Consider the following 22,377-nt stretch of genomic DNA (forward strand, 5'->3'; position numbering starts at 1 on the left):
TCAGTGCTGAGACTCACCCAGCCCTATTTACATCCCTACCCACATGCAGCATACACAAGATACCAGTGGCCAAACAGGGAATACACATAGTATTCCACAGCATAAATTACTCACCTAAGTAAAATAATCAAATATAAACCTTGTCAAGCAGGCCAAAGCCACCATAAATTCACTCTAATTGCCTGGACTCCTCTATATTTCCTTTTCTTTTATTCACCATTTCTTTTCCCTTTCCTTCTCCAACTTTGCCTATCCTTTGAGGAAAGATATGCTAGGGAAGTTCTAGTTCAACAATGAGCTCAACTTTGGATTAGAAAGCCATTATTATTACCCATTATTGTTACTACTACACGTTTAATTTTTAACTTTTTATTTAGCTCCCTAAAATAAAAGTTCGATACTGCTTAATTAAGCTTTTCCTGTTACTTCCTATGCAACATTAGCATGCCCCATGCCTGCCCTGCTCACAGTGGGCTCCCAGGTAAGCAGGACTCTACTCTTGCATGGCAAAGCACAGCTCTGTGTGCCACATCCTCCTGAGATCACTCTTTGTGCTGTCAAATCCATGTACCAGCAATGACATCAAGAGCACTCTGTTACCACCAGTCTTCAGAAGCAGGAGCTGGAATTAGCCACTTTTTTTTTAATGGGAGGTAGAACTGGAGGCAAGGGAAAGAATCAGTACTCCAAGACTCCACAGGATTCGTGTGTATTAGGACAGCATAGAAGTTAGAGCTGCATTTGTAACACTTGGATAGTCTAGAGATAATGCAACTTAATACTCAAGTACAAAACAATGTTATTTTGGTGGTTTTGGAAATTCATGCAAATAACTTTTGTTAAGCCTCATGGCTTCCTAGAAAACACAACAGCAAACTTCCATCCCCTCCCACAGCAGGAACAGCGGCACCAGCCCTAATCTTGTTGCCCTAAGTTTTATGCAAGGCCAGTAATGCTCCTAAATAGCTTTATTGGGCTCAGCACTCAGAGCAGAACAACTCCAAATCCATCTGTCCCATGCACCAGAAGCTGTTCCTCCTTGCAAAGCCAAAGTGAGAGGATGGCATTGGAACTGCAGAGAACAGGATTATCACAGAAGCGACTCAAAAGCTTCTACAAGTCGGGATAGGAACAAATATGTACTTTAAGTGTTTTACAAGATAAGAGTAAAGCAAAGAACAGAATCACCATCTGCTAATCTCTCATCTAGAACAGCAGCTTCTTATGCATCCAGAAATCTTTATGGGATCTCACGTTAACTGTGGCATCAAAATAACATCCTCATTTAAACAGAATTCAGAGAAAGCACAATCTATGGTCAACATTACAATCCAGGTCAGATAGGCAGCAGCACACTGAATGTTTTAACTCTTGTGGTTGGCACACACTTGTGCCTCACCTGGGCAACTGCTTCATCATCTCCACACAGGACAAGTTTCCACCACTAAATTTACCATTATTTTCCCCCGCAGTCCATTCTTGGGCCAAGGCAAGAGACCAACAAAGAATTGTGCAAACCCAGCAACTCTCAGAAGGAGCAGAAATCCCTACAGGGAACACTTACAATCCTCTTCAACAGACACTGCCACCACCTCGAACTTCTGTGAACAATGGTAACACATTTCATTTCTGTTAAACAATTTGAGTTCCGCTAAGCTAACAGAGTTCACTGAGACTAAGCTGAAGGCATCAGATGGGCAAATTTGCAGTGGGGGAAAGCAAGGAACACACTCAGGAGCGACCATATCTTTAGCTAGCAGAACTGGATTTACAAAGGCCATCAAGCCCACACCCAAAATGCCAATTAACTGCATTTCTCTATGCAGTCTCCACGAGCTTCCATCTACAACAAGGCCAAAATCTAGCTTCGCTAGAACAGAAAGAAAACTTATTTAAAGCTCAGACTCCTGGCTTCCTGTCTCCATCTATAGTAGGAAACTCAAGTCTCCAGTACACAGGACTCGAAGACACCTGTGGTGGCAGGGAAAAAAACAGAGATGACAAACAGCAGCACGTCAAAGCACTCTGAAAACAGATGTGTCAGATACTGATGTGTCCCTGCTTCCTACCACTGAAAATGACATAAAATTGCTCTGAAATTTTATCTTTGTGAAAAGAAAGCATTCACACTGAAAAAGAATACCATGAGCTTTAGGAAGGAACTTTTACACCTTAAATTGATTTAGAACTGTGATCCACTGGGCAATACCTGTACCATGGTCACTGTAACCACCGGCTGTAGGTTTTATTTCTGCTCACCAAGTCTGGCACTGCACTCTGTAACTCCTTTCAAGCCAACTTTACTACAAACCTACAGAAGAAAGAAACCCCATGGGGTTAGGATTTCTTAGCAGGAAACAGTCCTGAACTGGCCCCTTGAAACCCTTTCATCTGATGAGAGAGTTTAATAGTTTTGGGGTTTTTAACCCCAAATAAGTTTTTATTAGTAAGTGTTTCAAAAATTACTGTGAAAAATCCTCTCCTGTTACAAAAACAGCAGATAGAAGAATGTTCTCTCTATACAAACAAAGGCAAAACTGTTTGGTTTCTGGATAGAAACCATTAACCCTCATCATGCTGACTAATTGCTTTCTATTTTTAAACATTAAGACATGACTGCAGTTCCCTTCAGAACACATGCAAGGAGATCAACAGGAAAATTCCCTCCTTCCACCAAGAATAAGAATATCAGTTAAATGAATTTAATTCAAAAGATGCTACAAACCAGAGTTCCCAGTACATGCATTGCCCATTGGCTGGACATGATCTAGTTGAGAGAACAGAAGAAGGCACAAGCAGCCTGATCACATGCAGAGAAGCAGGAAAACAAATACATTTACAACAGACCACACAAATAAACACCCCAAAAAACTCCTGCTAACTGGGCTGCCCACACTCAGGCACTCCATATTTAACAGGTAAAGGTTAACCTGGGTCCAGCAGTAGTTGATGCGATGTGAAAAATGTAACACCCTGGCATCAGCAAAACAGGAGTCATGGCCCTCGCTGCAAGGGCTTGGGAGCTGCCTCCAGCTCTGAGGATGTATTTTGCAGGTACACCCAAGGCAATCTACCCTACAGTCCTTCCCATCCTGGAATTGAAGGGGTGTGTGTCTGAAGTTTCTTCCAGAGCTCCACAACTCTGGGAGATTGCTGCTGTCCCAGTAACTCCATGTGAACACTACTGCAAAGTGGGGACCTTACCAGTTCAAGACAGAGCCATTTTTCAACTCAACATCAGCTACATCAGCTTGAAAATACTTCAGACTCAATAATAAGGGATTGTTTAATACCTGACAAGAATTCCCTGTAGGCTCTAAAGGCATCTTCTGCCTGGAAACCACACAGAGCAGTTACAGCATTCTGTGAAAGGCAGCTCAACCTCAAGAGGAGCTGAGGCATCACTCCATCATTTCACTTTATCCTAGTAGTTTCTGGTCTTTGCAAGAGGCCTCCAAGTTTTCATTCCAGGAATAAATGTGATTAGGAAAGCAATAACTAAGTCAATTACCCCTTTTTAATCTTCATTACACAGGTATTGAGTTTTTCCCCCAAAGAATATCCTAAATAATGTATTCAAACAGGGGACTCCACCTTATGTTACTAGCACTGCAAACATATTTAGGAAGGTAACAGAAATACACATTCACAGGGAACATTTTGCTGGGGACAAAGAGCAAGTGATGAGCACTTAGTTCACATGTCTTAATAAACACACTTCCCAAACTCAAATATTCCTTCAAATCCTTCAAATATGACAGGAAGTGCCTATTTGCTTTTCCTATTCATACTAATTCAGGTCTATTGTTGGCTGAAACAAAGGTCTTTCAACCTTCATAAACTGTTCCCAGGACATTTGACACCAGATTATTAATATCATAAACAGGAGAGGCCGGAGTGGCAGAAATCCAGCCCCACTCCTGGTACCCAGCCGAAATCACCTCAGAAAGGAGGGTAAGTGTTTCACAGTTTGTGGAACTACAACATTTATCCAGGACCAGGAATGAGCAGTTGAAGGTCACAGTATCTCCTTGAGCCTTTTCCTTGCAGCTACTTCAATATTACAAAATAATAATAATTTTATTTTAAAAGGGCTCAATCTGTCCACAAGCTATCCTCCTTCCAAGCAGAATTATTCTGCTTTTAAACAAAAAAGAAATCAGCAGTAAATTCAGCATTTCAGCATTTTTAAATACCAGGCACCTGTTTGATGGAAAAGCTACTCTGGGGTTCAGTTTCCCAACATCACAAAATTCAGCTGCTGAGAGCTTCCAGCTCCTGAAGCTTAAATCTATTTTCAGGCGGGGAAGAGGAAAAGAAGAGTGGCCCTCCTACTGAGGATGTGTCACACTCACTGTTGCATCAATCCCCTTTCAATTACAGTGAAAACTCCTCTTCACTCACAGTCTAGGATTACCAAAAAAAGCCTGGGAACAGTAGTTATCCAGAGGTTAGATAACACCACAATCGAAGGCTATGCACCCCTAAGCACTCCATGAGAAACGCTGAGTTTGATAGGAAATAGGGAAAAAAAAACCAACCAGACACACAAAATTTAAAAAATATCCTACCTAAGCAACATGTGTTAAATGCATTATAATTCCTAAGTCACTTTGTTTCAAAACATCATCTGCCACAAAATCCATCTGACATCCTGGGTACCTGGCCTAGGTTTGCTTGTGCCCTGCCGCTATCATAGGCCACGTCAATTACACTTAATCTGGAGATACTGTGTTCCTGTTTCGATGCAAAGCAGCCCAGAACCTCATGCTTCCATCAAGTGCCACAGAATTATGGGAACCAATGAAGTTTTTAACAACCCACAAGAGTCAAAACCAAACCTTCCTTAAATGTACTGAAAAAATGGGCATGCACGTGTTCTTTGGTGCTGCAGCAATAAAACTCTACCTAAAAGCAAATTTCTTTTATCCCCAAGTGAAATATTTGCTAAAAGGCAAGAATACGAAATCTATGGTTTGTTTGAAGGGAGACTGGCAGTGTCAGGGTACTCTGCTTCTACAGTTTTGAATACAGATAAAACATTAGGGATTACTGCAACACAGAGATAATTTGGCTAAATTACACAAGAAAGAGCTTCCTTTCTTTGGAATTTTCCTGTTTCAACCACGCCTTATCCCTTTAAACAAAGTAGCTGCACTAAGTGCTACACACAATCCACACTAGTTCTAGTTCTTTCAGAAACACTTGCAGTTACCAAAACCTACACTGATTTCTGAGGCAAAGATCACAGAATGGTTTAGTTATATTTGTATTGTGTGGAATTTAGTTTCAGAATTGCTCATCATTTCTGTCCTTCGTACAACTGCATACAGATCATACATATCTAATTACAGAGGAACAAAATTAACTCCAGCAGGAACCAACTTCATGCCCACAATTGCCTAATCTGAGATCCCCTCAGGTGCCTGAACATTCTATCATATCACTCACAAAACTGGGACTTGTTGAGCAATAGAAGGAAAGCTGAGACAAAAAAAACCTTACAAATAACAGATTTGATTATTTATCTTTTAACACAGCATTTGCCTGGTTTTAATACTCTGGTGCATGACTTGTTCCAACATCTTTTCTGCCTGCAGAGCTTTAACTTACAACCTATCATTAATAAAGTTGCAGCAAAACTGTGTATCAATTTCCAAGAGGGTAACAACTGAATTTTAGCACTGCTGAAGACAAAAATTCATGTTTACTGATTTTCCAGAATAAACTTCATGCTGAAACAAAGAAATTAAATGTCTATTTATGACATTTGTGAGCTGTAGAAAACACCCCTCCTACAGATCTGGAGATAAAGTGCATCCTAGGAATCTATAAGGATTCAGGACACCCCAGCTCCATCTCATGCCACCACTCCCTGGAAAACCTGTATGCACAGAGCTAAGTCACAGTTCATTCTCTCAAAGCTCCTCAGGGTTTATCCATAATGCTCACACAAGCGCTCCATAATTCTCCTAAGACATGCTTTGAAATGTAAGTTATACAGAGTATAAGGATTCCCCAAAATGCATTAGAAGTATTTGACTGAGTCTTATTGAAGCTTTAAAGCTTTATTTCTTCTCTCTGTGATAAATATGTTGGCAATGTATGTGTTTTGCAAACCCAGGCTAATTACCCCTTGATAGCAGAAGGGCTTTGCTGGAGTGCAGAGCTGCTTTATTTAGAGAAACTTCCCAGTTTCTCAGGGAGCTACTCTCAATGCGCCTCCAAAGAATGAAAAAGAATATTCATGAAATAGAAAAATGTGAACAAGCTCAGAAATACCACCTAGGCCTTCAAGAAGAAAAGGGGGTCAGCAGTTCAGCTGTTCTTCCTACCAACAAAGATGGAGAGGGACGATGTACAAGGGCCTGGAGAGACAGGACAAGAGGGAATAGGTTCAAACTGAAAGAGAGTAGGTCAAGATGGGATATTGGGAAGAAATTCCTCCCTGTGAGGGTGGTGAGGGGCTGAGATTGAATTCCCAAGGAAGCTGTGGCTGCCCCAGACCTAGAAATGTCCAAGGCCAGGTTGGACAGGGCTTGGAGCACCCCGGGATAGTGGAAGATGTCCCTGCCAATGGCAGGGGGTGGCGTTGCATGGGCTTTAAGATCCCTTGCAATCCAAACCATTCCAGGATTCTGTGACTCCAAGCTATCCCCAGTTATCAGCACAAAGTCAGTGCCTCAGAGCTCCATCACAGCTGATTTCCATTGCAGCCTTGTGTGCACCCCACACCCACAGTGCAGGTGCTCCTTCAGCAGAGGTGACTTCAGACATACCCAAGGCTCCGGATAGTGAAGATATCAGAGGTCCTTTTGAGACTGCTCAGTGGCCACACCTAAAGGTTTTAAATAAACATCCAAGAGGAGCAGTAGGTACAGCTGAGAGATCTGCACTGAGACAATGTCCTAAGGATCTACTGTGGAGCTGTTCTCAGTGATCCCATCCTTGCTCTGACACCTGATAAACACATTTGCTATGGTAACCAGGGGTTAAGAACACTCCAGAGTCCCCACTCTGAGTAGGGATTTCTCAAATGCCAAAGTTATTTTTATGCTCTTTGATTGCTTTTAAAAGGGGATTTATTCTATCTTAGAAAAAAAGTTTACGAGCAACAGGATCAGCAGAGAATCTGCCCTGTGACCCAGGCAAAACACAGAAGTATTTATTCACCTCTTTTCTATTTCACAGGATGTTTACAAGTTCCTCCTCAAGACTACAAACTACTCAAGCTTACACCAATTATAACTGAATATTCTATAAAATATTACTGTATTACTTATTCAGGTGGGTGTTTACCTACACAGCACTGGAAAATACAGCCCATTTCCCAGTGCAGATATTAATTCATATAACAAACATCCAATCAGCACAAATTTTGATGTCTGTTCATGGAAAGAATAAATAATTTTAATTTCAAGTTGTATTTACTTGAACCCTAACCTAATGCTTAGTTATTACCTAATAGCGTTTATTTTAAAAAATCCAGAAAGAGAATTTACTTGCTTCTCCTCATATTTATTATTATCCTTTTTTCCCCTATGCTCAAGACAGGTGATTCGTGAGTCCTTGGATCTAATTTGATTGGTAATTATTTACTTTTTAATTCCTGCTGACAGCCCCTACATAACCCTATAGAAAAATTCCTCACATCCACGATACTATCTACCCAGAAGTACACACTAATAACAGGCTAAAACAGTCCCTCAGCAGACCTTACTTCAGATCTTTTCAGGGTTTGTGTTCCCAAGTAGTACAGAGCTATTTATGGAAAAATCTCTGCTGGAATCACAGCCAGAATTTCAATAGGCTGCACAGCACAGTGCAGCCAGGAGCTGCTGGTCTGTTTGCAAATAACAATATATTTGGAAATAACATACTGGGCCATTGTTCTACACATAGAGAAAAGAAGCCTTCAGGCAATGCCTTTCTTGTCACTGAGAAAGCTACAGACAGAGCTCTGCAATAGCTTCATTTTCTCTTTTTGCTGAAGCCAATCCAGAACACACACCGCAGGTTAAAATTTAGTATTATTACAGAAAAAACCAATACTTTAGCAATGCCTTTCAAAATTAGAACTCTGTGAGTTGATGGGCATTCCTGTTGTAGATATAAAAAAAAACAACTCCTCAAAACTGTCCTGCTGCTTCACACTCTTCTAACACATTCTTTAACCAATCAGGTGCAAAGCTCAGGCCAAACATTTGGAGGCTTTTAATCTTGGTGTGTAGAATGCAGGAGGCTGTTGTGGCTCAGACAATGCATGAAGTGCCTCCTTCTAAGCAAGAGAAATGAAATCAGAAATTCCTCCTGCCTACCAGAAAGGCAGGGAGGGAGGGCAGAAGGAAGGGCTGCTCTCCAGCTGAATTTCAGGCAGCCTGCCGGGGAGCACAGGGCCTGTGAAGGTCACAAGTACAACTGATGTTTCCAGCAGAGATAAATACACAGCTCGATGAAGTGACTAGAAAATCCAAATTTCCGATTACTTCCCTCACTCTGGTCATTCATTCAGCTATCAGTTCCTTTTAATACCTAATGCATCTTTAGTGGCACTTGGAACCTTAAAGAACAATCTTCCTTTGCCCAGCTGCCTCTTCTTCCCCAGCCCCACCTCCTCCCACCCCCCAACTTGGCAAGTGTTTTCCTGTGTTTCTATTCTGGCCCAAGCATACATGCTTCAGCTTCTTTTAAAAAAATCAGCATTAAACAGAAGCCAATTCTAATTTCTGGCCTGGACTTTGAGAATCCTAACACATGGAATCTTGACAACTCCAAGGCATATTTATAACACCTCTTAAGATTATATATATAGTGCACTAGTCAAAGCAAAATATCAACCTTTATTTTTAATTGTTTGTTTCAAATACATCTGTTTATAGACCAGGACCTTATCCGTGGGTTTTGGAAGAGTTGTATAACAGATTATATATATATATATATATATATATATATATATATATATATATATATATATATATATAAAATTTGTTCATGCATGTTTTATATATAAAAAAGTAGAGAATTTTAGTAGCGCTAGTGTCCTGCAAGGATGTCAAAGATCATTACAAAGGCTTTGGAACCTTATTTCAGGAAACACCACACAGGTTTCACAAGTAGGGAAAAGAAAGTAGAAGAGGGTTAAAATTACTCCAAAGAAAACAACCACAAATAATTACTTTCAGTTATCTCCATTTCTAGTCTTCCATCAGTCTCCCCACTATGCTCTGGGACAATGAGATTTGAACTTTTAAGTTAGCAAAAAGCAAAAGAGTAGTAAGAGTTCTGTAAGAAAAGGGACCTCAGACCAAAGACCCTGGTTAGGACAAACATGAATTGGAAGATGCCAAACAGCTTCCAGCTGAATACAACATAAAACCCCCGGAAAAAGAATTTCAGCATGTACATTAAAAAGTTTACGGGCATAAAGAAAAGCTTATCTTGACAACTCCTTCAAAAGGACAGTGAGCAAGCAACGGGAAGGAAATGCAGGATACAACCCTACCAAGGCATTTTTCTAACACAGACATGTTCCTAACCAGAGTGGAGAAGCACCTTGCAGCAGTGCTGCACCATGACCTGGCTGCACAGTTGTTGACGCCCATTCAGAGCCAACAGAATAATGAGCATCCTCCAGAAACAGGTAGATGTTTGGTACTCCCAGGCTTGGGATGAGCTTCCTCAGGTCACACCAAGCAAAAGCATCCCCAAGCTCCAGGGAGCCAACAACCTCATATGCAGAATATCCAAGGGATTTTGTTTTGTTTCAAATGCTCTTTGTCTTCCTCCTGCCCTTTCCTCTGAGGCATCTGATTACTGTGAGACACAAAAGAGCTGGGTTAAGCACAGCACGTGTCCTGCTGCAGGAACACAACCCTGCTGTCAGCTCCTGCTGCTTTCCAGAGCAGGTTACCACTTCCAGAAGGATCTGGAATAAAATGAAAGGCCCTAGATACTTCTTTAACACGCACACAAACAAAAGAAAGGAGTGTAGGATTTAGCTTGAACAAACAAACAAATAAAACTAAACCAAAACAATGACATGAAGCTTTGAGGAGAACTGACTGAAAAAAGGCAGAAAGGATTATACAGAAAGTTTTAAACTTCTGGGCAAAAAGGCATTCCTGCCAGTTCCACATTCCAGTAAAACAGCTTATGAATGTTTGACTATTACCTCTATGAACAGTGACATTTTCTCACTGCTGGGCTATATAATGAACACTGTAGGCTTCAACTTCAACTGCTGTTTGTTCATATTGATCTATGAGAAGAAATGTCCTCAAATACAAATCTCAGTGCACTGAAAGTCGAATTTTCATGTGAAAGGCAGACTATGAACAAGCAGGGATCAACTGTGAACGTGAAAAGGCTGAGAAGGAGGCTGAATTGTTCCCAATTCCATAGTTTCCCATGTTGCCTTAGAACCATTATCAACTCTCCAAGAGAAGCAATCTGTCCTTTCACCTCTCATCCCATTCCTGTAGAACTACCACCTATCCCACCACAAACATTTGCTAAAAGTTGGACAAATTAAGTCTGGAAAAGCTGATGTGGAATAAAATGAATCCAAAAGGAATTCAAGAGATGTCATTTTCATTTGGGTTGGTTTCCCCAAGTGACCACCCTGGAGCTCAGGGATCATCTGGCTCAGCTAAAGGCACTGACAGGCAGAGGCACTAGGAAGAACCATTTCTCTCAGGAGCAGCAGTTACTTGAAGCGACAACAAACCTACAGGCAGGCTGGGGTGTAATTTGAATTCTAATTCCTCTTCCCACACCAAGATCACACTTCAAAACATGCCAAACTGGGTATTTATTAAAAAATAATCCAAGTTTTTCTTTATTATCATCAATATTTCTATATATTATTCCCTACTCAATGCACCAAAAGCAGAACCAGAGAAGTCAGGGGCTTGTTAGGCAATTCCACTGGAAAATAGCTCAAGAACTCTCAAACAAGTGTCTTTGAGAGTCATTATATTTTTATGAAAGCCAAAGCTTTATTTCAGTATGTAGTTCTTGTCCACTGGACCAATTCACTCCCAAGTTATTTGAAAATAAAGCAAGACCTTCAGACTACATTTATAAGCGCTATATACAAACACAGCTCATGACTTCTCAAATCACCATTTAACAGTAGCACAAAAAACAGCTAAAATAACTGCTTTTAAGGATCAAAGAATGGTCACTGAAATACTTTTTATAGTCATTGAAAAAACAAGGGAAAATATAGTTACTGGCATTCAACAAACAAGAATATAATAGAAATTACACTGTATTTACCATATTTTAAATAAGCAACTATAATATGAAGTCTCAATTACCTCAACTGTTCCCGAATTCATGCAATTATCTTTGCTCAGGTTCTCAAAACCAGAGTGCCAACTGTGTATGTCTGGAGCTCTCATTATTCCCAGAGCATTAATTTAAGAACTGCAATTGAAAATGCAAAAGGGAACATTTCCACACAAAACACCTTCTGTATATTTGGGAAAATCAATCTTTCTTACAATACAACTCTTTAAAACACTTTTTTCCTGACCCTAAAATTTTCTTCCAAAATTAGATGCAAACAGAACTGCCTCAGGGACTTCACATGACCTAAATATGCTGGTCCCCTTCATGGTGCTATCACTTGTGGATGGCTGAGAGGAAAATACACTTTGATAAAGAATGGCTGACCAAATTAATAGCTTCTCCTCCAGTGCCTAACAAAAGAGTGATAAGTTAGGAGTGGAAAGCGAGAAGCTTCCAGCCACTTTGTTTCTCTCACTGGATTACAATCATGCAGAGAAGCCTCAAATAATTGTTTTCAGTAATATCAGTGCAGAGTAGCAGAACCTGATGGTGGTACTTAATTTCAAAGGAAAATTAACAATCCAAAACCTTCCAGTCACTAAAGACCCAGGCAAGAGCACACTCATGGAACACTGCTGGCTGCCCAGAGCAGTGTGCCACAGCAGGCCTGTGTGGGAAGCCAGAAAGTGAGCAACACTATATTCAACTAAGGAAATCCTGCTACATAAAATTATTAACAAGTGTGCACCCACAAGGTATCAATATTTTACCTTTTAAGACTTTTTTTATGCTTTCCCCATTTTCAAAGGCATAGAAGAAGGCAATGTCCCATCTATTTCCAGTTTACTGACACACTGACCTTACAAAAGCAGCACTTAGATGGTGCATGTTGGAAAAGCATAACTGAGCTGTGGCAATATAACAAAGCTATAATTACATGTGTTCCACTCAAGTTTAAAGCCTAGAAAACTGTCCCTGCATTGTTATTTTGACTGCAAGGGCTACCACTGCTTCTTGAAAGAGATTACTCCAAATGGGTTTGGATTAATAAATACGTCCTGCATTTATCTGCTTTCATCTTCATTGGAACAGGGTAAGTGTTCACATTCACAACCTAAACATCAACCTAAGCCAAGGCTTTTTACTCCTTTCAATAACTTCTTTGAGTGCAAACCACAGTTTCACGTGATTACTGAACACTCATTTTTTCTGCTAAACTTTTCACTCCATACCAAAAATACTGTAGACACAGTTATGGTGCTGCATATACTACAGAGCATTGAAAACAGGAAAAAAGGCCTGAAAAATACCCTTAAGGCAGTTATTAAAACATCTTATATAATGAAATTATTGTGGGAGCATAGTGTTTCCTACAGATGAAAGGACAAACTGCAGCCTTAACTCGGTACCATCAGTAATTGATGTTTTTGCTCCATGAGGCACATGCAGAGCAGATTTAATTGCATACACATTCTAACAGCATCTAAAACAAAGACAGATTAATTCTGCAGCATTTAATGCAAGACAATACATCAATTTAGGTGAAGATGAAACCCCAAAGAAGGGATCAATTTTTCAAATCATATTAAGACTGGTAAGACACAAGAGAAGATTATCATTTGTCAGATTATCTTTTTTTTAAAGTGCTTTACAATAAAGCAATCAGTAATTACCCACCTCCCATTCAATTGGTATTATTTCCTACAACAACTTCAAAGAAACTTAGCTTGCACTGATATTAACAAGCTCAGTTTACTAACAGAGCTCGAAACAACAGTGAATAAATCCCATTTCCACAGACTGCTTGTGTGGACACAGTGGAAAACCCACTCCATGTGTACTATAAAATAATACATCACAAAATAATTCGGATACTGTAACAGTGATTTTATTGCTGGCCTGCAGACAGCACATGTTCAAAGTATGGATCTTGAACAGCAAAGGTTTAAAGTTCTTTTTAGCAGATGATTTTACCCTTCATAGTAGCACAGCACTCAGAGATCAATCAGGGTCTTGCACTGCCTTTATGTAAAGTCCTACAAAGAGACCAATCTTCTTCCAGAGCTCCTCCTGCTCCTCTGAGCCACTTGATCACTCTCCACACCAGCATAAGCACACGCAGAGCTCTAAGAATCACAGCAGGGCTCAATTCAGCCAAAAAATAACCCAGTGAAAACCAAGATTTTACCAATTTTTCAGCTGGATCAGCTTGCCCAACAAATTCACTGTCCTCTTAGGTGAACACCGATGCCAGGGAGTGGGAAGGAGTGCCTCTTTAAGCAGAAATGCTGCCAAACATGCAGCTGTGGCCTAAATAGGCAAGTCAGGGAGAACAGAAAGGGGGGCGGGGGGGACCAGACAGTACAGCTTGGAACACCCAGCTTTTAACTCTTCCTTCAGCTCTGCATCCACTGGGAGCTTTAGTCTTCATTTTAGCTCTTCAAAAATACATTCTGTGAAGCTACGGCTACTACAGTAGCTGTACCCATTCCTACAGTAGAAATAGCCAAACCAGAAGCATTTAGGCAGCACCTATAAAATGAAAAGCTAAAAAGTTTCACAAAGCTGATCCAGAGCTGTACTCCATCTAGATTGCTGCTGACAGCCTAGCTTGCACTCATGTGTGCTGTGGAGTCTGATGGCTTGATCACACTCTAGCAGTGCATTTCCAACACAAAAGCCTTTTTAATAACTAATTTTTAATTTAAGACAGAGATTCCAAGAACAGCAATGCCTCACAGAAGGAACAGAAAAATCCCTGACTGACAAGCTGAAGTGCCCCAGCTTCCAAACCCATGCAAGAAAGAGGACTGAATTACTTCTGGGGAGCTGAACAGTCACTGCTTATTTATCTGTCTGCTAAATGCTCTTTGTTTTGGGGGACTGCACACTTTAAATGCACACTCTAGTCCATCCAGAGCAGCAGTTCCTAGAACACAGTAGCCTATTTCTCTCTCTAGATACAGACATTCTCTGAACAGCTGAAGAGCTCAAATACAGAAGCAGACTCAGGAATACACAACAGGACTATAACCTTGGGTCTTTCTTTTCCCATCTACAGTGTATTTCAAACTACCTCTTAAAAACAAACCTATTACTAGGCCTTGCTCCTTGTAAATGATGTTACCTCATGAGCATAGAGAACATAACCACAGCCCTCAAAAGCCCAAATTAGCTTCCCTCCCACAACTATATCCCAATCTTTCCTCAGCAATATTATTGCAACCTCACTGTCACTCTTATTCTCTGAGTTTTTTCTCCTCTCCAATTCCATCAATCCTCATAGAAAAAAAAAAACCAAAACCAAACCGCTAAACAAAAAAATCCCAAAATTAAAAAAACCAACCAAAAACAAAAAAAACAAGCCACCAAACAACCAAACACCTGCAGATTGCAGTAAACAACCTTTTTATAGCCATCCTTATTCCCGCCTTCACTTCTCTTTATTCAGAAATAACACTTTTCATGCATTCAAGACAAACTACCATTGCTGAAGCAACATCAGTCCCCATCACTGCTCTGCAATTCTGAAACCTGTCAAAAGTAAGTATCAAACTACATTTGACAGACATAACATACCTAGAACCAAACACAGAAAGCATTCCTGAACCAGGGAATTGTCCAGTTTTGTTTCAGTCTTTTACCACACACAAGCCAGGGACAGAATTTTATCTGTTCATCAATTTCACTCTAAAACAGACACAGCCATGTTTGACTCTAAGAGGAGACATGAAACAAATCAGAGATAATTAACAAAGCATCACAGAAAAGTTAAGTATTAAGCATAAATAAAGTTGGTAAATAGCAACCACAGCAGATATTCAAATGCTTCTTTCAGAGACAATTTGGGCACGAAACAGTTAAACAATTTGTCCAAGATGAGCAGTAATCATTCAGGGTTAAAGCTTAGGACGTAAGTTCCTGGGTCCCAGCCTTGGACCTGGACTATCAGACTTTTACATATCTTTGAATTACACCTGAAAGAACATTGAGATAGAGCTGCTTGACTCTTCTCCTTCTGTTGAGCAATTAAACAAATTGACTGAATTAGTTCTGAAGTACAAACTCACTCCATTAAGCAAGTGTGTAGTTTTCAGAGGCAGTTTAAACTCATAACTCTTAGCTGCTCCCAACTGCAGTTGCTATTATGCCACATTCTGAAGAACAGCAAAAGAGTATAACCAACAAAACTGCTGCTGAAAATCTTTGTAATCGTTTTCTATAATTATCCTCACAAAGGAAGCTTCCACTAAGAAAACACCAGAGTATTTCTGGACAATTAAGTCTCACTTGTATCGAAACTGTGATGGCACAAAAGAAAGAAGTCTGTATATTACAGACACTTTTGATAACCTGATCACTGAACTTATCACAAACACTCTGCATTCTCCACCCCAGAAGACCTGTCTATGAAACTATGAAAATACGAAACTAAGTAGGGAGGAAAGCTTTTTCAGAAAGAGAGGCAGCACACACTACAACGACCTTTGTCCTCATACAACATACTGATAAATCACTAGAATCAATTAAAATTAAGGACCAGAGTTATAATGAAGCTGACACCATGATATTTCAATTTATAACCTGATTTCCCTGCTTAACTGTGATCTGACACAGCCAGGCCACAGCTTACAAGCAAGGGTAAATTCCATACATACCAAGGGAAGAGAGGCTACTTCTGCTCCTCACATTCACATTTTCAGTAGAAAAACTTTGCCACAGCAGTAACCCACACAGGCCCCACATGCAAGTTCAGTGCCATCTTTCCCCAGGCTTTAGTGACACAATTTCCCCCTCTTCCCCTTACATGTCACATCCATCCATCACAGAGTGGTTGGAAAGCCAGAAAATTAAAAACTGTGTATCGGAGTTCATGTTTCAGTCACCAAAGCCACCAAATATTGACTTTGTAACAACCAGCCAGCCTAGTCCAAGTATCTAAAGAATTACAGGTGATACATGTGATAGGAAAGCTGGAGGTCAGGTCTGACCTGATCCATACTGGAAGCTACATAATAGCATTTTTGACAGGCTTTTTAAAGTTGGTACAACTGTTACTGTATTAAAAGTGTTACTGTCCAAAATGTTATTCTCCATGGGCCTGTTTTATAGACAAAAAACACTGTAGGGAGACCACTGGGTTTGTATCCCATTGATTAATGCAATTAAATGATGTAGTTTTCCTGGTTATCTCTGCTTTAGTTTAGTTCAGGACAGCTTTCCAATGTAAATATTGCAACACTAAGTTACCAACAGAAGAAAAATAGAAAGTAAAACTCCCAATTCTTCACATTTGTTTTCAGTGAAATTTCAACATTCCACAACAAACTGCTATTTAGATTGTGAGCTCTGTAGCCGTTCAAAAATCAGCCCTTCACAGCCTTGTACACAAACTGGTACTGTGCTCACTACAAGTATGACTGGAGTGCAGAGCTGTTCTCTGGCAGATCAGAGTGGTTAAAGAGTCATTAAAGCTTGAAACAGTGAGATTTCCTTTAGCTTTCACTGTGGGCCTGTCCCAAGAAAGCAGAAGGAAAGGCTGGGAACAAAAAAGGTCCTCAGACTGCACTTGGACCCACTGTCAATTTGGCATTGGGTATTCCAAAAGACCAGAAGCTGCTGCTCCAGTTGGTACAAGAACCACACAAGGCTCCATGTCTGTGTGAAGTGAACCATGAAGTGAACCTTAAAGCCAGAAATATTGCTAGGAAATGGAAAAATGCAACCATCCTGATACATAATGCTTCCAACAGAATTACAGCGAGACACTGTGATGTATAACAAGAAATCAATATAAACAACTGCTTTCACCAACTTCCAGTACAGACTGTGGGAGTCAGATACATAGGAGAGAATTTCAGCTCCACACACTAATTACAACCAAGCACAACATCAATAATACTTGGGATCTCTCCCTAGGCAGCTCAGTTTCACAGCATTTGCAGTATAATACACTTTGGACCTCAAGACTCATCCTAAGTCAGGTATAGCTGACAATGAAACAAAATTTCTTTTCACTCTTTGGGTCACAGAATCAGAAGGCTACACTGTCTATAAACCAAAAAATTGACATTCTTACAGTCTTTTGGAAACCAAGCTGCCTGGCTTGCTGAAACTGAAGCCAGTTAATTCTCTCAACGGCTTCCCTAAAGTCCACCCCAGGATTCCAGCAGTGCTCAGTGCAGCTCCCAGCCTGGCAGGAGGCACAAGGCTGGCAAGGCACCTTTCCTAACGCACTAAGTGCAACACTTAAAAACAGCTCAGTCTGTCCTACCTTCCTGTTTCCTCATTTCTGCATTTCCAGATCACTGTAAAGACTTTGTTCTATACCTATATGTAAGTTCATTACTACTAGAAGCATATCAACATCTATTTTAATTAAGAATTATTTGCAAGCACCACAATTTCACCATAACCACAACTTCTTCAATACTTGCACTTATAAAGGATTTTGTTTGATATGTAAATAAAACAAAGGTTACAGAATTTTAAATCTGTCAGGGGAAAAATTATACCATGTTTAACAGTACTTTTGAGTTAAAGCTTTAAAATCTACTTCCTGAAGAATTTAAAATTAAACTTGAAATATTACAGCTTTCTCATTTCCAAAAAACATATTCTAACTTAAAAACAACAGAAGCCTCAGTGCATCGTTTGCCACATGCTGCAGCTAATAAATAAAAACAACTCAGTTCTGTTTATACCCATATTTTCTTTTGGCCTTTGGAAGCTACTCCAAACCACATGTCAAGCAGAGAAATAATGGAAACTGTAGTTACTGCTTTTCTAAATATAACATTAATCTCACTTATATGCCAGAGCATTCAAGATATGCAAGAAAAAGAAAAAAATCCAGGAATTACATAAGTGACAAGGCCAACTGCTTGCAAAAGACAACTTTTAACTCATGAACTTAAAGGCTGCTTTGTGCCAACAGGACTTTATGGCCAAAGAAATTCAAAAGTCAGGGGATCTTTCCTCAAGAACAATCACAGAAGAGATTCTACTCTCCAGCACAGAGAAAAGCACTATTCCTCCAATGATCCAAAATCCAAGGGGAAAAAAAAAATCAAACAGTGCAGATTTTGCAGTGAAATTCAGAGGCAGCCATCTTAGTGTAACATGACACTTGTCACTGCCAGCTTGGAAAAGTTTCAGACAATTTCCAGTATTATTTCAAAGCCAAAGCTGCTCCTCATGTATTAAGTAGGCATGCACAAATATTCAGATTTCTTCCGCCTCTTGTTAATCGGAGCTAGAAAGATTGGGATAATTACTTCATCTAGTACTTAGATCTTCAAAGAGCACAAATATTAATTCTAACAACACCTCCTTGTGGAGTTAAAGTATCACATTCCCTATTTTGCAGATTAAGATTGCAGATTAAGAAAAAACACAAATCAAAAGGCAAAAAATCAGAAAAATCTTAACAATCTTAGAAAACAATTTCAGCAAAAAAAAGTTAGGAAGCCCAAACTTTTTTACAAGAAAGTGTTGAATGATACTTTCAAACCACAGTTTAAACCTGAATCTGCATATGGGAATGCACATGAAATGTCCATTTGCTTTGCTCAATGCGCACTCAGCAGCACTGGGATACTTCACTGACTGCATCCACATCTCCCTACCTAAGAAATGGTTAAAAAGTTAGAAAACAGTAAAAAATATTACTCTTACCTTCTGCTACATCATCATCTACAGCGCCTTTCACCTGAGAAAAACACCACTGAATGTCATTTCCTCCTCCAGCTCCTAAAAAAATGAAAACAATTCAATAAAACAAGCCCCCCCAAGAGCAGCAGCACAGGCACACAATGGTTCCAGATTGCACATTTCAGAGCCTGTGCACGCCCACTTCCTCAGCAGTGCTGAGGCACAATCACACACCACCCTCCCCACCTTTTTCCTTTGGATATTGTTTTTGTCAGCCTTCAATGCAGTGTTTGTCAAAAACAGGGAAGCACAAGCAGTGTAAAAGCTTCACTCAACCAAAGCTCGCTGGACTAAGCAACATTAACTATGAATTTAAAATTCAAGTGCACTATCGGCTGTGTTTCACACAAAGCGTTTTCCTACTTGAGCAGTCAGAACCCCCAAAACACACACACAAACGGCTTAAATATAAACTATCAGAGCTGTGCTTTTTTAGAAAATTTCAATCTCCCAGCCAATACAAACCAAGCACACAATTCATCTCCTCCTTTCACTAACCCACTGCACCGACCCTAAGCACTCAAGGCTAAAGAAAAAGAATTTTACCACAATTTTAGAGTCTCTTCGCAGAAGTAATGAAAGCAATTATCTGCCTTAGAAAAAAAAAAGCAGCATATCCAAGCAGAAAAGCAAACAAGCAATCGGAGGAGGACAAGTTCTACTACCATAGAAAACGGATCGGAGAGAAAACTTCAGGAACATTACTGCCTCGGCTGAAGGCAGTGATTCATTTGAACCGTGCCACCAAAACACACACCAAAAATCACCACCCATTTCTTTTGCATTTCATTCTGAGCAAATCACTGCAGGGCTGAGGACATACAGGAAGAGCCAGAAATGGGCTTGCCTCGGTTGGTTTTTTTTTTTTTTCGTTTTTTTTTTTCTCCAAAAGCCACTGTCAAAATGGAACTTTTCCTCCACACAACTCAAACCGGCTGAGCAACAGATGGCATTTACACATTAATCCCGAGCTCTGGTAGGGCTTTGGAGATAACAAAGAATACAGGAGACTCTTCCCAAGTTAAGGGAGTCAAAAAAACTCAAAGAGAAAGAAATCAGAAGCCTGAAAATAATCTTTCCAGAAAAGATGAAACACCTCAGAATAAGAAGTCCTGGAATAGAGTACAGTTCGCATTTTTCGCTTGCTTTAAATTCTTCCCTGAAGGATTACATCCAGCTGCATAACCCGAGCAGGTGAAGGCAAGCAACAGAACCAATTTATGCAGGAGATAGCAAAATGCTTTCCCTCCCCCATCACTCCCCCAAAATCCTATAACCCATTCTCTTCTCTTCAACTTCTTCATTTGTCATTTAGCAGCTAGCACCACAGCAGCACTTAAAGGGAACAGCTTGGAGAGAATAACCGCTCCTGCTACTTCGAGCTGAAGTCCTCTTTTCCATACAATTTACTTGAACCAAGTTGGCACTTTTTCCCCCCCACGCCTAAAACGGCAAGAGGAGGGTGGAGCATGTGCATATGGTGTAGGGGGGAAAGGCAAAGCACAAGCCTCACAAAGCCTCCTATGCTTTGCTCCTCCACATGCAAAGCACTGAAAAGACAATTCATGTGCAGAGGAGGGGGATGAATAAATTTCCAAATGAAGAAATTGCAAGGAAAAGTAAGAGGGAAGAGATCCGTTCTGCACATACACTCCCAAGCCTACCAACAGTACTTCGGGATGTGAAATGGGTAGCAAGCAGTGGAAGGAATGGGAAAGAAAACACAGCGAGACCTGTGCTGTTTAATTACGCCCTGTGCCAAATTTTACTGGCATTTGCAGATGCTCAGAGGCTGCTCCTTACAGAAGGGTGCGACTGCAATCTGGACACCGCCTGCACCTGGAACCTCTCCGTGCACGGCAGCACTTCTGAGAAATAACCACAAGCACCGACCCCGAAGCCTCAAGGGGGAAACTCTTTACCAGAGCGTGTAGTGACAGGACGGGGGGGAATGGGCTCAAACTCAAAGAGTAGGTTGAGCTGGGATATTGCGAAGTAATTCTTCTCTATGAGGGTGGAGAGGCCCTGGCACAGGGTGCCCAGAGAAGCTGTGGCTGTCCCTGGATGCCTGGAAGTGTCTAAGGCCAGGCTGGACGGGGCTTGGAGCACCCTGGGATAGTAGAAAGTGTCCCTGCCCATGCCAGGGTGTGGAACTGGACAGGTTTTAAGGTCCCTTCCCACCCAAATCATTCCATGATTCCACGAAAAGGCAGCAGACCCACCCTGCCTGCAAGCTCTTCAACTCCAAAACACACCACTTCCCGCTCCACCTTGCTTCTTCCATGCTTTTTTTTTCCCCCCCGAGAACGGAGGGAAGGAGGGGTGGGTGGGAGCAAAGCACGAATTCCCACAAGAGAGGATAACCGCCCCCACCCCCCACCACCACCACAATCAGCAAGGCGCAAACGAGTCGGAATAGGAGAGGCGGCCGGGAGCCAAGGAGGCAGCGGGGAGAGCCCCCCGAGCCATACTGGGGCAGGGGGGGCAGGCTGCCCTTACCTGCCATGTTGTGCTGGCGATAGCGGCCGCGGCGGGTCGGGCGGAGCGGGCGGCGCGGGCGGGGCGGGCGGCGCGGGGCGGGCGGCAGCGGCGGGCGGCGATGGCGGCGGATGGAAGAGGCGGCGGCGGCGCGGCCGCGGCGGGGCTGGGGCGGCCCCGCTCCGGCCCCCCCGGCAGTGAGCGTCCAAAATGGCGCCGGCAGAGCTGGGGGTGACGTCAGCGTGGGGCGGGAGCGAGCCACCCTCAGGAGGGCGGGCGGCGCCACCACATTCTTGCCCAGCTGCTGTCAGCCCTCATGGCGGGAGTGCTTCTCCTCAGCTCGGCATCGATCCGCCGCCCTCAGCCCTGTTCCACCCGCCCTCTTGGCGGGGCTGCCGCCCTTCAGCCTAGCATCGACAACCCCCATGGCGAGGCTCTGTCGCTCATGGGGGGCCTACCGACCCCCGCTCAGCTCGGCCCCTGCCCGCCCTCATGGAGGGGCTACCGCCCCTCGGCCCGCCATCACCCGCTCTCAGCCCCTCCGCGCTGCGGTGTCCGCCACCCACTGCCCCCCGGACTCCCCTGCAGGAAGAGCTTCCTTCTTTGACCCCTCTCCCGTAGGCTCGCCCTTCATGAAGTCGAATATCCAGAGTTGGAAGGGACCCACCAGGATCATCCATCCAGCTCCTGGCTCTGCACAGACACCACAAAATCCCACCCGGTGCACCCCTGGGAGCGTTTGCTCAAATGCTCCTGGAGGTCTGGCAGCCTTGGGGCCGTGCCCATTCCCTGGGTACCTGTTCAGTACCCCACTGCCTTTGGGGGGAAGAACATTTCCCTGATAATCCCTTCGTGTCTCTTAGAGCATCTCTCTTTCACTTGTCCTTTGTT

The 22,377-nt window shown here is 41.9% G+C and overlaps 1 protein-coding gene across 2 annotated transcripts in view; it reads right to left on the reverse strand.

The window, feature by feature from the left end:
• PPP2R2A (protein phosphatase 2 regulatory subunit Balpha) overlaps positions 1–21,583 on the reverse strand; it is a 36,154-nt gene extending 14,571 nt beyond the window's left edge. Inside the window, exons 1-2 of one of the 2 annotated variants that reach the window (XM_030964162.1) lie at positions 21,508–21,583; positions 18,973–19,047 (exon numbers count right to left, since the gene is read on the reverse strand). In XM_030964162.1, coding sequence (XP_030820022.1) covers positions 18,973–19,047; positions 21,508–21,514 — 82 coding nt within the window. In that variant the 5' untranslated portion in view covers positions 21,515–21,583. Of the gene's footprint in view, positions 1–18,972; positions 19,048–19,673; positions 19,888–21,507 lie in introns of those variants that run through there. The other variant, XM_030964161.1, reaches the window with a different exon arrangement.
• Between the last annotated feature and the right edge of the window lie 794 nt (positions 21,584–22,377).

This window comes from Camarhynchus parvulus, chromosome 22, assembly GCF_901933205.1.
Source record: "Camarhynchus parvulus chromosome 22, STF_HiC, whole genome shotgun sequence".
Lineage (NCBI taxonomy): Eukaryota > Metazoa > Chordata > Aves > Passeriformes > Thraupidae > Camarhynchus > Camarhynchus parvulus.